Genomic DNA, 18,327 nt, shown 5'->3' on the forward strand with positions numbered 1-18,327 from the left:
ACTTAGTGAGAACCTGTATTAAAATGAAAAACAGAGGGGCTAAAGTTGTGGCTCAGTGGTAGAACACCTGCCTAGCACATGTGAGGTACTGGGTTTGATCCTCAGCACCACATAAAAATAATAAAATAAAGGTATTGTGTCCATCTACAACTATTTTTAATATTTAAAAATTATTAAAAAATAAAAAAAATAAGAAAGGGCTGGTGATGAAGCTCAGTGGTACAGCATCCCTGGGTTCAACCCCTAGTACCACAAAAACAAAGTTAGAAAAACTCTAATTAAAAAATCAGAGTTAAATTTACATACTTTTGTGATTCCAACTCTATTTCTCGATAAAAGACACTAGAAAGACCTCAAACACTTGCTTAAGGATATATTTACAATAATATTCAAAGCAATATGACTTAAATTTCAAAAATAAAACCAGGGATCAAATGGTCCATGATGGGAATATGGATAAATTGTGGCAACTCTAAACAGTGAAAGATACCCAACACATAATAAGACTGAATCTTAGAAATAATGTTGAATGAAAAAAGGCAATTCAAAGAAGACTACATACAATATGATACTATTTGTATAAAACTCAAAACCAAGGAAAATTAAACATTATATTTTTAGGCCAATGCGTAATATATGGTGGTGAAACTCCTTTTTATGAATGAAGAAATGATAATTTCAACCATCAAGATGTTAGTGATAGCTGGGCACAGTGAAGCATACCTGCAACCCCAGCTACTCACAAGACTAAGGCAGGGCTGGGTGTGTGACTCAGTGGCAGAACACTTGCCTCCCATGTGTGAGCCACTGGGTTTGATTCTTAGCACCACATATAAGTAAGTAAATGAAATAAAGGTCCATCAACAACTAAAAAAATATATGAAAAAAATAAAATAAAATAAAAGACTAAGGCAGGAGGATTGCAGTTCCAAGGCCAGCCTGGACAATTTTGCAAGAGTTTGTCTCTAATTTTTCAAAATAGTTTAGGTATGTAGCTCAGTGGTGGAGTGCTTATGTAGCATGAATGAGGCCCTGAGTTCAATACCTAGTACCACATACATACACACACACACACACACAAAAGACATTAGTTACCGCTGGTGCTATGGAGTCACGATTAAGGAAGGACATGGGGGCTTAAATGGTTTCTGGTAATGTTCTGGTTCTTAAATTAGGTAGTGGGCTCTTTAATTATAAGTTACCCTATTCTGTATATAATTGCAAGAATTAAATAATACCCATTCAAAAATTGAGAAAATTTGGGTATAAAATGTAATTTGTAAATACCATTTTTCTTGCAAAATATTTTCAATGTAACATTCAAAAACAATTTAAAGGATTTAGCTCTTCTTCCCCTAACACCAGAACCAACAAATATTGGGGTTGTTTTCTATTGTTCCAATGACTACACTAATAGCAGAGGCCAAGGAAACATCTTTTGTATAAGAGTTGTCATGGATTCAGATGTTTTAAAGATATAATTTATATTCTGGACTATATTCACAAGAAGCAGAAACACAAAAACAGCATACATATATGTAAAATCAAGAACATTTCTCTATACCATTAACAACTGCAAAGAAAATATCAAAACAGCCACAAACACAATTAGTGACTTTATTGAAGACCCAGAAGACTCTGCCAAGAAATGGTAATTATAACACACACCTGAGGCATTCATACTGATCTTATCCAGGGGCTTCCTTAGTCCCCCTCTTTAGATTTCCTAAGAATTGTGATTTCATCACCCCCAGATGCCTCCTTTGCAAATGGAGCCAGGCCTCAAGTCAGTCCTGAGCCACTATTCTCAGGCTGCTGATTACAGACAAGTGGCCTCTCCTTCCATTATCCCAGCAGCTCTCTAATGCATGTGAACCACAAAATGGACCCTTGCTTCTTTCCTGTCCAGCTCCATCTAAATAAATGGTAACAGACAGACAGGAGTCCCCAAGGGCACAAAATATTTTCTTTCTAAATAATTTTAAAGGAAGAGAGGGAAACCATGTATGTGCTAATGGAGCTTCTCTAGCTGAAACAACTTATCTGCAGATGTGCTCTGTCTAGCCACACCTTGATCAATGTGCTCTGCTGAGATGCCTGCAATCTGTGATTCTGTCTGAAGGGAGTGAAAAGTGGTACATCCTGTTGGGTAAACATATAATGGCAGAGAAAAACCCCAGCATGGCGTCTAACGACCCTCTTTCTCCTCTTTGTTTCTTTCACTGGCGCGAAACGTTCCCGCCAGCGCCAATGTTCAAACCCTGCCGGTAGGAAGCCTTAGCCCCAATTAGAATTAACTTCTTGGGCCCCGGAACTGACATATGGAAGAGCTTGCCAATAAACGGGCGACCTGTGATCTACCTCAGCCCTGCGACCCTCCTTAGACCTATATAAACACACAGCCTTTTGTAATAAAGTGGGAAAACTCTTTGGTAATCTGTGTCGTGTGGTGCGGCGTTTTTCCAGTCTTACACATTCATCCAAAGGGATTCAGGCTCTTTCCACTATACAAAGCTGGTACTTCACCTATAAGTCTAATGAACTGGTACTTTTTAGAACAATCTCAGATTCTCAGTGAAATTTTCAACTGTCTGAAATACTTTCAGCATCTAGGCTGGTTTCTAACACTTTAAAGGAAAAAAAAAAAAAGATATCAAAATCAAAGTGACAAGTTGAGCTGGAGTGTGTTTCAGTGGTATAGGACTTGCCTAGCAAGTTCAAGGCTTTGGGTTTGGTCCCCAGCACCACACCTGTACACAAACACAAAAGAATGGTGACAAGTATTAGGCCTTGCCTGTGCTTGGCATTGTACTAGTAGCATCAGCCCAAGTTCAGAAGGACCCTTCAGGAGTCAAATTGCTTAAAATTCCATTAAAAAGTTGCCTAGGGTCAGTGTTTAGCAGTATCTGGGCCTTTGCCAGTCAGAATTGTTTAGGGTAGCAAGAAAATTAGGTTTAAACCCCAGAAGGTAAGGCCAATGCCAGTATAACCTCCTTTTGCAGGCAGCCCTGGGAGCAAAAACCAGTTTTTTGGCTTCCTTTGCACTCTGCTGATTCCTGCTGGGTTTAGGTTAAAAAGGACACATTGGAGCATCTGCTCTCCAGTGGCACTCCTCACCCTCATCTCTAAACCAAGAAAAAGACTGTAACAGCACTGAAGTATACTGTAAGTGCTCCTAAGACAGCTTTAACACTCCTTTGGGCAAGGGACACAAAGCCTCAGATAAACCACAAAACAATCCACCTGACACCATAGTATTGTTTTGTTCTGGGAATTCTGCCCTTAGGCAAAACCATAGTCATGAATACATAAACAACCACTTTCTGAGCCATCTAACAATGACTAAGCTCTGCTATCAAGCAGAGTACCTCCGCCCAGAGGAAAAAGCAGAAAGGTGGCAGAGCTAGCCATGGCAATGCCTCACCTGAGTGACAGTACAAATCTCACCAGTGAGAGTCCACAGTGCAAAAACGACCTTGCTTGTCATGATCTCATTTGAAAAGCTATACAGCAAATAGTCTGCAAACAGATATCAGGCCGCGCCGTTTAAATGATTAGAATAGCCAGTGGTATGTAAACCCTGGGCAATAAGGTCTCCAAAGACTTCAGGTGAAAGAAGAGGATCCTGACTGTGAGAAAGAGGGTCCCTGGAGACATCTGACCTGGACAGGATGCCATCTCTCACGATGATTACCTGGGTGGCTGTGAAAGTTAATGGGATGAAGCCCTCACTATCAGCAGAGAGAAGAATCCAATGGGAATCTGTGAAGTAAAATAAACAAAGACAATTTAGGATATCTAATTCTATATGAGAATGATGACAACAAATAAGGTGGGTTTTTTTTTTTTAGTGGAATATAGTAGTTGATATCAAGCCTTATCATCATAGGATTTTACAGAGAATGGTGGGCTAAAAGGACTGAGGGTCAGGTTACATAGCAGGAAGAGGATGTCAATGACTTATAGTCATCCAAAGCCGATCACTTAGGTAGAGTTAAAGGACATACACTTTCACCCAGGCCAGGCATTTATCACCCAGTGCTATATATACAAGCTTGTGTGTGCACATACATTAAGGGTTGTATGTAGAAGTTTTCTCCCTTATCTATGTGCTGTTCACCAGTTTCTCAAGAAACTATCTGAATCTGAGAAGCAGTTAATCTAGGGAGGAACATTCATTATTTTGTAGATCCATAATAACCTGTAGACATTCAAGGAGATTGAAATGACTAACTAGAATATAGTTGCCCAGATAATCCTGAATGGTTTGTTTCAGGGTAACCTAGGGACCACTAGCACAACACATGCTTGGACCTTTTCTGGTTCCTTTAAGTCTAATGTGTCTCACCTTTTGACCCTGTGATTTCACTTCCGAAAATCTACACTCCCAAGAATAACATAAAATATGCAGAGAGGGTTTTCTTAGTGTTATTTATAATGGTGAAAAGTTGAAAACCACCTAATGGGTCAAAGAATACATCACAAAATAAGATACAGAACAGCTCAGAATGGAATATGAACTTATCTAGCATGAGCTGGACATGGTGATACATGTCCAAAATCCCAGCTACCTGGAAGACTGGGACAGGAAAGAAGTCTAGGCAACTTAGCAAGACCCTGTTCCAAAATTTTAACAAAGAGCTGGGATGTTCAGTGGTAGAGTGCTTACCTAGCATACGCAAGGCCCTAGGTTCAATTCCTAATACTGCAAAACAATTTTTAAAAGTGATTTATGGGGCTGGGAATTGGCTCAAGCGGTAGCGCACTCGCCTGGCATGTGTGTGGCCCGGGTTCGATCCTCAGCACCACATACAAACAAAGATGTTGTGTCTGCCGAAAACTAAAAAATAAATATTAAAATTCTCTCTCTCCCTCTCATTCTGTCTTTAAAAAAAAAAAAAAAAAAAAAGAATATCTACTAACTTAAAAAAAAAAGTGACTTATGAAGCTACATCATAAATGCAAATGCCAAAACAGGAAAATGCTAATACTACAATGTTAAACGGGAAAAAATAAAATGATATTCTATGTTCAGTGTGTTGGCTACTGTTAAAAGAATGAAGCCTAACAAGAATATAGAAGTGTTAATATCAAAATGTCTGAATAACTTCTTAAACCTTTGTTCTAACAGACTAATATTTGCTCCTATGCTTATGCAAAGGTAAATCTTTATTATATGAACAAATAAAATCTACTATATTGTGCTTGGGACATTTAAATCAATGTAAATATATGTATTCTGTGACATGCTGTTTTATTTGGCTATTTAAAAACATTTAAGATTATGTTTAAAAGAAAAATAAAATGAGGCATAACAATCATGCTCCACATCTAATTAATGTGGGTATCACTCAATCAAATACCATCTGAGAGTGTCCTTCATGTCTCCATGCCTGCTCCATATCAGAACAACTTCTTTTAAGAAATATTCTGCAATGCTATGATTTTTATATTTTAGTGCAATAAGTTAAGTATACGTAAGGTTGTTATGTGATTTCCTTTTCATTGTTATATATTGCTTTGTAACTTTTCTAGTCTTATCATGTGTAGATTTAAATTTTCCAGCTAGGCTGTAAGTTTCCTAAGGGCAGAACCAATAGTTTCATGTGTTATCTCTAATAGGCTGGCTATACAGTAGGCAATTAATGGTATTAATTAACTAGCAAATTATTGAATGATTGGTATACCTCATTTCTGTTACCAGTGGAAGCCACAGAACGGATGGTAAAGGGAGGAGTGTTATGAATTTAACCTACCATGCAACATTTCAACAAGAGAGAGGCCAAACATCTGCTGAATTGCACTGAGCCTTAGCTTGCCATTGCAGAGAAGCACTGCTCTTCTTTCAACAGGACCTACATAACAAGGTTTCTTCAAAATAAATAAATAAACAAATAAATAAACAAATACACAAAGGTTGCTAAACTATTACAAAAACAGTGGGGCTAACATTTCTTTTTCTTTTTTTTTTTAGTTGCAGTTGGACACAATGTATTTAATTTATTTGGTGTGGTGCTGAGGGTAGAACCCAGTGCCTTGCTCGTGCTAGGCCAGCGCTCTACCCACTGAGCCACAACCCCAGCCCTAGGGCTAACATTTCTTAAGAATAGAAATGGGTGGGCTGGGGTTGTGGCCCAGTGGTAGAGTGCTTCCCTAGCAATGTGAGGCCCTGGATTCGATTCTCAGCACCGCATATAAATAAATAAAAATAAAGTTCTACTAACAACTAAAAAAAAAAAAAAAAAAAGAATGGAAATGAGCCTAACATTTCTTAAGAACAGAATGTGAAACAGTTTTTGAAAATCTTTGTCTATTATCACTATCAACTATACTTCAGTTATAAATCTTAAGGAGCTCTTGCTGTATTCTTTTTCTTTTCATTTCTTTTTTAAATTTATTTTATTTTATTTATTCTGTTACATATGACAGCAGAATGCAATTAAATTCATATTATACAAATAGAGTACAATTTTTCATGTCTTTGGTTATACAAAAAGTAGAGTCTCACTATTCATGTTTCCGTACATGTATTTAGGGTAATGATGTCTGTCTCATTCCAAATTTCCTACCCCCATGCCCCCTGCCTTCCCTTCCCTCTCCTTTGCCTTATCTAAAGTTCATCTGTTCCTCCCTTGCCCCCACATCCCCATTATGAATTAGCCTCCTTATATCAGAGAAAACATTCGGCATTTGGTTTTTGGGTTTGGCTTACTTTACTTAGCATGATATTCTCCAACTCCATACATTTACCGGCAAATGCCATGATTTTATTCTCTTTTAATGCCGAGTAATATTCCATTGTGTATATACACCACATTTCTCTATCCATTTATCTATGGAAGGGTATTTAGGTTGGATCCACAATTTAGCTATTGTGAATTGTGCTGCTATAACCATTGATGTGACTGTGTCCCTATAGTATGCTGTTTTTAAGTCCTTTGGGTATAAACTGAGAAGTGGGATAGCTGGGTCAATGGTGGTTCCATTCCCAGTTTTCCAAGGAATCTCCATACTGTTTTCCAGTTTGGTTGCACCAATTTGCAGTCCCACCAGCAATGTGGGAGTGTGCCCTTTTCCAAACATCCTCATCAACACTTATTGTTGTTTGTATTCTTAGTTTTGCTGCATTATTTAACGTAACTACAGGATCAGAACAAAATACAATCCCTAAGGTACTTTCCCTCTTTCTCTAAACTCTAATTCTAGGAACTGGCTTTCCTAGGACGTGACCAATGACACTATAGGATGATGGAGAGTAGCACAATTCAATCCTGAGGAACAACTCCCTGGCTGTTTTAGAAAGAACTAAGAAACTTCACACTTGCTTTAGTGGAAAAAATGCAAAGAAAGACTGACCTAGTGGTAAAATATCTGAGCATTTGCACAAATAAAACAAACAAACTGTGGTCAAAATTCACTTAGCTTAGAAAAAGTATAAAGGAAAATCATTTTTAAAATGTAGAAAGTCATTACAAATTAATCTTCTTTAGAAATGGTTTCAAATATTCCTAGAGTATAAAAAAATATTTTAAAATTATCACTCTAACTTAAGACACATTAAGAGCCCAAAGGCATAATCACAAAACATAAAATAAAGAAAAATTAATTCTAATTATGTATTATTTGAAATAATATCTTCATTCAAGTATTTAAAGAATAGTATTGTAAGTAAGTTATGTGTCTAATTTATTTTGTTAAAATTTTCACAATTCATTTTCTGAATGCTAAGAAATGTGATTTCAACTTAAAAAGATAAATTATACTCCATTTATGGTAGGGCAAACCACTCAAAAAATGTATACTAATAACATTTGTAAACAAAGTCACATGAATAAACTGTAAAAGTCCTAAGCAGCTAATTGTTTAATTCATGAAATGTAATATTTGAAATTATAAGAGACACTGTCCTATGCTTTTCATTATTTTGCTTTTTTTCTTATTTTTGTCATTATAAAAGGAAGATATAATCAACATTTTAAAAAACAAAAATTTGTAATGCAGAAAGTAAGGTCCCTAAAATTCTACCTAAAATTTTTTAAAATTTAGTTTTAAACTATTCTTTGAAAAACATATATCCTTGAGTTGGTATAGTAGTACTATTAAGTAAACACTAATTAAAATACCTCTTTTTTTTTTTTTTTAGAGAATTTTTTAATATTTATTTTTTAGTTTTTAGTTCTCGGTGGACACAACATCTTTGTTTGTACGTGGTGCTGAGGATCGAACCCGGGCCACATGCATGCCAGGCGAGCACGCTACCGCTTGGGCCACATCCCCAGCCCTAAAATACCTCTTTTTGACCAGTATTAAAAGAGTAATTTCTATGCTGCTTATACACATTGATTTCACTATCAACACGCTGCAAATATCTATTAAATCTAATAAGGAAAATAAATACAAGCAATTCACATTCAATTGGCAAAAAAACATGAAAACACATTAAATTCACTAATCATGAATAAGTGAAACAACACCTCACACTGATCAGATTGGAGAGATGTGAGGAAAAGGATAGTCATATGTTGCTGATGGGTGTGAGATAGTGCGCTGTAAAAAGAAAATCTTTTGGGGCTGGGGTTGTGGCTCAGCAGTAGAGCACTCGCCTAGCACATGAGAGACCCTGGGTTCAATCTGCAGCACCACATAAAAATAAATAAGTGAAATAAAGGTATTATGTCCAACTACAACTAAAAAATAAATATTAAAAAAATAAAATCATTTTTAAAAAATATATTTAAATTGGATTTATTTATTTTTAAATATTTTTTTTTTTAGTTGTAGCTGGGTACAATATCTTTATTTATTTTTTCTTATGTGGTACTGAGATTCGAACCCAGTGCCTCACTTCATGCAAGGCAAGAGATCTACCACTGAGCTATAACCCCAGTCCCTAGATTGGATTTATTTTTATTTTATTATTTATTTTTATCTGGTGCTGAGGATCAAACCCAGGGCCTCACATATGCTAGGCAAGCACTCTACCTACCACTGAGCCACAACTGTAGCCCATAAAAGAAAATCTCTAAAAGGCAATCTTGCAGTTCTATCAAAAGCAGAAACATACATAGTCTTCAAATGTACACCTCCACTCTGGGAACCAATCCAACATAAATACAAGTACTAAACCAAATGGACATATACACTGTTTCAGCACTGTTTGGAGTGGCCCTTGATGGAAAACAAAGTGAATGTGGATCAACAAGGGGATAGCTGAATGCACAGGGGCAATTTCTGAGAATTCCTGAGATCTAATGAAAAGCATAAAATCTCAGATTCAGAGAATATAACAAATCTTGGAAGAGAATCTAAAAAAAAAGAATTATATTAAGGAAAACTTCACCAAGACTTGAACATATATGATTTCACCCACTATGTGAAACTGAGACCATTAGAACCTGATAAAATTCTTCTGGGTTTTAAGAATCAATCTAGCTTTCATCATATAAAGCAACATAAAACCCAGTCAAAACACTGAATTTCCACCAAGATAGGCTATTGTACTTACTCAATGACAAAACTCTATATTGCTAAGCAACAAATAAGTTCTTTTGTCTCAGAAAACTAACTCAAGTGTAGTGATAGTCCACTCTGACTTTAATTTGCATTTCTCTAATGGCTAATGAGGTTGAGGTGTTTGTTATCTATATATACTCTTCAGAAAAATTCTGTGTACATGTTTTAAAAAAATAGCATACTCAGCATGGAGTGCACCATATGACTATTTTTGCAAAACAATGACAAACCACCCATTGCACACATACAGTATATATCTATGTATACAAGATCTGTGTTAGATTATATGAGTAAGAAGAAAAACATGGAAGGATACACATTAAGCTGCTGGTGAAAGTGGATTATGGGGAGGATGGGTTAGGGCCATATTCAATGTGGAAAGAAGTATCCACAATAAAGTACCCACATGTATGATATAATCCCACCTAAATAGTAATATGTACTTGCATATGTATGCATAGAGATGCATCCAAAACATATTATTTTTTGGCAGTGCTGTGGATTGAACCCAGGGCCTTGTACATGCAAGGCAAGTTACTCTATACCAACCGAGCTATATCCCCATCCCACATTTAAAAATATCTGTATGTCTCCACTGTAAAAGGAAAAGGTTTTCCTAACAAAATAACAATTTTTTTCCTGCATATAAATTGCCAAAGTGTAGTCATTCATTTTTTCACACCAAACACAAGATAAAATCACAGCATATATTGGTTATGTGTGCCTATCTGTTTGGTAGGCTAACCTGCAAAGGTTTATCACCTTGCTTGTAATATACATGCCCAGGTTAGTGAAGTTCAGATAGAGTACCTCTTTTTCATTAAAAGTTCTTGCACTGGATGCAGCAGCTTTTATGTAAAGTGGTAGCTCCTTAAAGGAGCAGTTACCTGGTAAATGATGTGAACATAAGGGAGATCCTTAGAGAGTGGATACACTGGAGAGGATTTCTTCCTATTATGTACAAAATCCGTGAGTTCAGAAAGACACTGTTGCAATTCAATCAGGTTTCTAGATAAAATTCCCAGTTCCTTAGGTAGCTGGTAAGTTTCCTTTTCCTTTTGTAGGTTCTCTTTTTGTAACACATCAGGAGGTTTTGGTGTGCTGGAGTGATCTGGTGTTCTGCTGGGCCTTGAGAGTGTTTCCAGGGCAATGGAATCATCAGTGATACTGGATGGGAGACTTTTAATTTCTTTAATAAGGGGCCTTCTAGGGCTTTTATTCTGACTATTAGTATTAGCTGTTAATAAAAGCCCTCTGTTTTGGTGGCAAAAATCTGGGGAAAGACTTCTAATCATTTTTTTCCTATTTAACAGAGCACTACAAATAGAAGGAGCACTCTGGCTTTTGTTGGATGTGGCTGAAGATTCTTCTTTCAACAATACTTCTCTAACAATCAGACGAAGGATATACTGATCAGACCCTGAAGAAGGAAGAAATGCTGAATCAGTGGACTTTTGTTTTCCTACCAAAATTAATAATTTGTCTGCCAAAAAACATATGCCTTTTGGTCTTTCATTACTCTCTAAATGAATTTGCTGGATGTTTGGCATAGAAGATGAAATGACAGAGTAGATCAAAATTATATTACAAGTATTGGAAGCCACTGCCACTACCTGTGCTTTAAGATTAAATGCTATTAAATCAGGAACCAAAATGCCTGGAATGGTCACTTTTCTGGTCATGGTAACTGCTTCCTTAAAAGTCACAAGGACCAGATGTGAAGAATCCTGGCCAGTTCCTGTCAAGTAGTCCTTTTGTCTTAAGCAAATAAGAGAACTCTCCTCAGACCTAGCTTGGTTGAAATGTATATGAGTAAGATCCAAGGGCTCTGAAAAGGAAGGAGAAACTGATATTTCAGAATTTGATTCAGAAGCAATTTCCCCCTTATCCACAGAAGGCATTTCATCAATAACTGGAAAAGTAGGCAGATGAGTATCTTCACCACTAAGTGGAACATCAAAGGTTTCCAATGCATTTAAGCTACAAATCTTATCTAGTGGAAGCTCTGTAGCTATAGCAACCTGTGAATCTACAGTGGCTCTCATGGAACAGATGTAGCTGTACACATCAAATACTGGACATAAGGAGGACCTATGAAGAATCTTCTGAGGACTATCCCAAATAAAAGAATGAAGGCTGCTGCCTACTGCAACCACTAGCCTCTGGCCATCCTGGGTCCAGCATGCACAGTGAATGCGGCCCTGAGTGTTGATGTCCACTTTTATCCGGGAACTGTCACAGTGAACATCAGGGAAAACAGAGACATTCTGTGAAGTCATCACAGTCAGGACAGCATTTTTGGGGTGCCACACACAGCCCTGGGGAAGGAGAGGAAGTGATTCTCTAATTTCAGAGGTCTGAGACACCAGCCATTTGCTTGACCCCACAGTGCTGGGGCACAGCTGCCACACAGTGACATGCTTCTTGTGCTGGATAGCAAGTAGAGTGGGCATGTCAGCCGTTGCTGACTGGGCCCACGATAGCCCACAGACATGTTCAAATTGTCCAATGACTCTGGAGTTCCCAAGCTTGGCTTCTCCACTGTGAAGCTGTAAATCAGTCAGAAATACTTGATTCCCATCCGTCCAGGCAAGGCCATGGTTTGGGTGTATTGCTTGATACAACACATTCAGTCCAGTCCTGAGCAGTTTTCCTTTTCCCAACTCCATCCTTTGTGATGAAAGTTATCTGAAATGATTAGGAAGGAAAGTTACACCATGAAAAAATAATTTTAAAAATCCAGAATATAGGCTATTAAGATAACTGACTTGGGGGCTGGGGATGTGGCTCAAGCGGTAGCGCACTCGCCTGGCCCAGGTTCGATCCTCAGCACCACATACAAACAAAGATGTTGTATCCGCTGATAACTAAAAAATAAATATTAAAATTCTCTCTCTCTCTCACTCTCTCTTTAAAAAAAAAAAAGATAACTGACTTGGACTCAGCTCAGTCTTGTAGGGGGATAAAAAGACAGGAATAATGTTGTAAATTAAGAGACGACTGAGAGCTGGGGAGGCAGCACAGTGGTAGAATATTTGCTTAGCATGAATGAGGCCCTGGGTTCCATCCCTAGCACTACAAAAAAATAAAATATAAAAACAAAAATTAAAGAGAGAGACTGCTGAGTTAAGACAATGCAATGTAAAAACTTTGGCTTGATTTTGAATTGAGGATATAAAATTTTCTGTCTCAAAAAATGTATTTTTACAACTGAAGAATTATGATTAAGAAGATATGTGAGCGAGGGATATAGCTCAGCAGTAGAACATGAACTCAGCATGTGTGAGGCTCCGAGTTCAATCCTTAGCACCACACACATAAAAAAGAAGGGACAGTAGACTTGTTAATCTTTATTAAATGTATTAGAGGATACACATTGTGAAGTATTTGGGATAGTTTCAAGATATGTAGAACATGCTTTCAAATGGTTTAGGAAAAAAATTTTATTTGGATAAAACAAATATAACAAAATGTTAACAATTATTGAATTCATACTTAGGCTACATTGGCATTAATGGGATTTCAACCTTTTTTTTTTTTTTAAAGAGAGAGAACTTTATTTTTTTTTTAGTTATAGGCAGACACAACACCTGTGTTTGTACGTGGTGATGAGGATCGAACCCGGGCCGCACGCATGCCTGGCAAGCGCGCTACCGCTTGAGTCACATCTCCAGCCCGGATTTCAACCTTTTAGAAGGCTGAATATCTCAACCTCTACTCTACCATCATTCTAGGATCTTTGAACTTGAATGTGTTCATACATAGTTATGACACATAAGGTCAGTAATAAGAAATACTATTAGGATAAGTTAAAAATATGAATATTCACTTTGAAATAAATATTTTTAAATTTCTTCTTTAAACAATGTTATTCTTGCTGGGTGCAGTGGCACACGCCTATAATCCCAGCAGCTAGGGAGACTGAGGCAGGAGGATGACGAGTTCAAAGTCAGCTTCAGCAATGACGAGACACTAAGCAACTCAATGAGACCCTATCTCTAAATAAAATATAAAATAGGGCTGGGGATGTGGCTCCGGAGTTGAGTGTAATCCCCCAGTACCTGAGTTCAATCCCCGGCACACAACCCCAAAAAAGAATGTTATTCTTTAATTTCTTTGAAACACTGATTTATAGCTAAGTAAACCTGCATTTCCCAAACTGCAATTCCTAAGACCCCACATAAAGTCCTTTTTCACTTTTGCAAAATAAATATATATTCTTCAATTTAAGAGGGAAAAATTGCCAAGAACATTTTGAAATTCCATCAAAGAATCATCTAACTTGGAAAGGTCATTTCTTTACCACTCTCCTCCTCCTCCTCTTCTTCTTTTTTTAATTGTAGGTGGACACAATACCTCTATTTTATTTTTATATGGTGCTGAGGATTGAACCCAGTGCCTCAAGCGTGCCAGGTGAGTGCTCTACCACTGAGCCCCAGCCCCAGCCCCAGCCCTACCATTCACTTCTTAATCCCCTCCTTTACCAATTTCTCGTCCAAAGCAACTCTCACCAAGCCACCAGTGCCATCCCTGTCACTAAATCCTTTCAGCCTGTTCTACTGAGCAGCCAGTGTCAAAGACAGAACTTGAGAAACTGTCTTCAGATTCTAAATCCAAAGAAATGAATTTTCTGCCAAACAGCCTGGTAATCTGCTTTTAACTCTTCTGTAAATGACTTCTCATACTTCTTTATTAGCTTCATGCTTGCTTTTAGGATCTTGTACTAAGAATAATTGGTCTGTTATGCTTCTACACATGATGTCAGATTAAATGGTTCTGCAGTGGCTTGCTAAATGGAGAAATAAGTCCCCTGTCGTTGCTAATGACAAAAACAGCAATCTCTATCCCACTAGTCTTCTGTAATATATGGTTTTTCCTAATATCCACTTATGTATTTTTAAAAGTCTTTTATTGATAAATAATGCATAATACATTTTCCTGGACAGAAAAATTCCTAATGGACTAAATGTATCAAAGGCAATTTATCTGATATATTTTAGGCCACCTAATTTAGTCTAATGTCATTAGAGTGTGTGTGGACAGAGTAGCACAAGAAAAGAACTTGTGAATAAACCGGGGAAGCATGATAATAAATTTAATGAAGTTTTTAGAAAAATAAATTTTACTGTCTTTATCTTTAATAACAAGAAAAATTTTGACATTTTTTCTCAGAAACATAACAATAAATTTAAAAATTTGCTCCATTCTTTTCTCTGCCTATGCTATACCAGGACCTGACCACCTTTCCCTTTTTATTAGGGTAGAACAAGGAAAAGTGTCCTTGATTCTAGTCTCTTCTTTCCAAAAGAGCCTGAATGCTATGTGTTGTCCGGCAGATTAATCTTTCTACAAAGCATAACTCTGCTGGGCACTGGGGTACATGCCTGTAATCCCAGCTTCTCCAGAGGCTGTGGTAGGACAGAAAGTTTAAGGCCAGCCTAGCAAGATGCTGTCTCAAAAATTAAAAAGTAAAAATAAAAAAAGAGGCTAGGGATGTAGCTCAGTGGTGGAAGAGGGAAAGGACAGCTCTGAATATTTTGTTCTTTTCTTCAAAAACCTTTAAAGAATTGCCACAGTCTTCAGTGTGTATAGAAAGTTCTTCCCATGGGCTGGGGTTGTGGCTCAGCGGTAGAGCGCTTGCCTAGCAAGTGCGAGGCCCTGGGTTCAATCCTCAGCACCACATAAAAATAAATAAAGGTGTTGTGTCCAACTACAACTAAAAAATAAATATTAAAAAAAAAAAAAAAGAAAGTTCTTCCCAGGGCTAGGGATGTAGTTCGGTGGTAGAATACTTGCCTAGCATGCATAAGGACCTGGCGGCTCCAAAACTTTTTTTAATTAATTAAAAAATAAATTAAAAAGTTATTTCAAAATGTATTAGCAAGGCGTTTTAGGCCGTATACTATCTGATATGGATATAGTTGTCCAACTTCAGCTCTTTGATCATAAAGGGCAGACTGAGGAATCTGAGGGAAGCAGCACACATTCATAAGACAATGTGCAGGATGGACCTGAGAAAAAAGAGACAGGCTTCATAAGAGGCCATGAAATAGTCGGAATGGCACAATGGTCTGAAAGGGAACCAAGTTTGTAGCAATTTCAGTAGAGAAAGAGCGCCAGATTCAGAAGATGCTTCTAAAACAGAGGGAACAGATCATATCAGATAGCATATGAGAGGAGGAAAGAACTAAGGAGAATATGCAGATTTTTAGCTTGGAAAATGCTGAACCCACTAACCAAAGATACAGAAGGTAGGAAATGCTTCAAAAGTGAGAAGAGGCAGGATACAGTGGCATACACCTTTAATCTCAAGTGACTTAGGAGGCTGAGGCAGGAGGATCACAAGTTTGAAGCCAACTTGGGCAAATTGGCAAGACCCTGTCTCAAAAAAATAAAAAAGGGGGGCTGGGGATGTAGCGCCTGTGGTAGCACGCTCGCCTGGCATGCCCACGGCCCAGGTTCGATCCTCAGCACCACATACAAACAAAGATGTTGGGTTCGCCAATAACTAAAAAATAAATATTAAAAAATTCTCTCTCTCTCTCGCTCTCTCTTTAAAAATAAATAAATAAAAATTTAAAAAAATAATAAAAAAGGGTTGGGGATGTAGCTTAGAGTCACTGGGTTCAAACTCCAGTAGTGGGGAGGGGGGTGAGAAGTGGGTGAAATATATGATAAATTTAGTATTATTTGTGCTTCACTTAAGTTGTCTATAAGGAGTCAGGTATGGTGGCATATATCTGTATTTCCAGCTACATGTGTGGCTGAAACAAGAGACTAATAACTTCAAGGCCAGCCTAGCAATTTAGCAAGACCCCATCTCAAAATAGAAAAGTATAAAAAAAAAAAAAAAAGTGTAAAAGTGCTTTGCCTGGTTTAAGTAGGTCCTGGGTTCAATCCCCAGAACTGAAAAAAAAAAAAAAAAAAGGAAAAAAGAAAAAAGTTTATTTGAGCAATTATAAACAGAACAGGGCTGGTGGGGATACAGCTCAGTTGGTAGAGTGCTTGCCTCGCATGCACAAGGCCCTGGGTTCAATCCCCAGCACCACAAAAATTTCCTATAAACAGAACAAAAATTAAATTGTGGGCAGTCCCTAGAACCAGAACAGGTTCTGCTAAATCCTTAGAACATCATGACAGCATTTATAGAAACGGGAAATGAAGTATAGAGACAACGTAATTGGCTACAGCTAAATTGGTTACAGAGTCTCCCTCAATTAACTAAAAACTCAGCTACTTTGATTAAACTAGTTCGGTCTGTTGGGCCCAGTGCAGGAGTCTCGTTCACGTGAATGGCTCCTACAAAATTTTATTTAACACTGTGCAACTCTGTATAACATCTTTCTTACTTAAGATTATATATTATATTTTTCTATGTTATTAAAAGTTTTATAAATATTTTTTGGAAGCCACTTCATAAGGTGAAATTACATGATTTGTTGAATTCACTCTTTTTTTCACTGAGCTTCATACAGGCCCGGTCCTTTATACTTTTATTTTGACACAGAGTCTCGATAAATTGTCAACGCGATCCTGGCCCTCCAAGTCACCGGGATTACAGGTGTGCACCACCGCGCCCGGACTGTACTCCCTGGAGACCCCTGGTCGTCACCAATTTTATCCTACTAAAAATAACGCTGTGAGCGGGGCGGCGCTGTGAGCCGGGCGCGGTGGCTTTTAAGTAAGGCCCTGGGTAATCCCGGCAGCTCAGGAGGCTGAGGCAGGAGGATCGCGAGTCCAAAGCCAGCCTCAGCAACCGCGAGGTGCTAAGCTACTCAGTGAATCCTGTTTCTAAATAAAATACAAAATAGGACTGGGATATGGCTCAGTGGTCGAGTGCCCCTGAGTCAATCCCCGGTACCAAAAATAAACAGAAATAACGCTGTGATAAAGATCTTTACGCATAAAGCATTTTTTTAAAAAATTCCAGACTTCCTTAGGACAGTCTCAGAAACATCATTCGTGAACCACAAGCAAAATATTCACTCGTTTAAACCCGGTGCTCCTCCTCCAGCCCCTCACACGGGGCCCTCCCTGTTCTTCCGCACCTCTCGCCGCACCGGGATCTCCTCCCAGTCTTTGCCCACCAAGCGCCGGTCCCACTCCTTCACAGCCCACCCCTACCTCCCCACACTCGCCAAGCCCGGAAGCAGAGGAGACAAAGTACCTTTGGTCTCACTGCCCCATAGAAAAATCAATCTCCCCAGGCAGCCCCACTTCGCAAGACCGTGAGTGAGAAGTCCTGGACAGCCACCGGAAGCATCGCCCCCCCGGCCCTCTGATAGGTGAGCGTCGGCCAGGTCGGCTCCTCAATTCCCCTAACGATTGGCTTTTGAATGTGTCACGTTAGGAGAAGGTCCTTCCTACGGGCCAATAAGCTCAGGCTTTACCCCACGGGTCGCTGGGAGTTGTGGTTCCCGCGGAACCACCTACCTAAGCCTGCCTGGATCTCTCTTAAGCGCTTTAGTACCTTCCTCCACTTCTCATCGGTTCTCTTAGTCTAAGAGAGTTGGAGCCCTAGGGTCACTGTTTCATTACCTTGTTTTATTGGGGGCGTGGGGTATCAGGAACCTTTTTTTTTTTTTATAATTCCACTCTTTTTTCTTTTTTTTTTTTTTAATTTATTTTTTAGGTGTAGATGGAGACAACACAATGTCTTTATTTTTATGTGGTGCTGAGGATCTAACCGGGTCCTGCCCGTGCTAGGTGAGCGTTCTACCGCTGAGCCACAATCCCAGCCCCATGGTACCCTTTTTAAATCTGATAAAATCTTCCCAGAAAACTGTTCTTATCCTTTCACAAAATTTTGAGTAT

The 18,327-nt window shown here is 38.3% G+C and overlaps 1 protein-coding gene across 1 annotated transcript; it reads right to left on the reverse strand.

Moving 5' to 3' along the window:
* Window positions 1–430: 430 nt before the first annotated feature.
* Wdcp (WD repeat and coiled coil containing) lies at window positions 431–17,766 on the reverse strand. The gene is made up of 4 exons (XM_076832726.2): window positions 17,681–17,766; window positions 10,401–12,201; window positions 5,757–5,871; window positions 431–3,762 (listed from the first exon to the last, which is right to left on the reverse strand). Exons 2-4 carry the CDS (start codon window positions 12,180–12,182, stop codon window positions 3,533–3,535), a joined length of 2,127 nt encoding a protein of 708 aa, XP_076688841.2. The 5' UTR covers window positions 12,183–12,201; window positions 17,681–17,766; the 3' UTR covers window positions 431–3,532.
* Between the last annotated feature and the right edge of the window lie 561 nt (window positions 17,767–18,327).

This window comes from Callospermophilus lateralis, chromosome 14, assembly GCF_048772815.1.
Source record: "Callospermophilus lateralis isolate mCalLat2 chromosome 14, mCalLat2.hap1, whole genome shotgun sequence".
NCBI lineage: Eukaryota > Metazoa > Chordata > Mammalia > Rodentia > Sciuridae > Callospermophilus > Callospermophilus lateralis.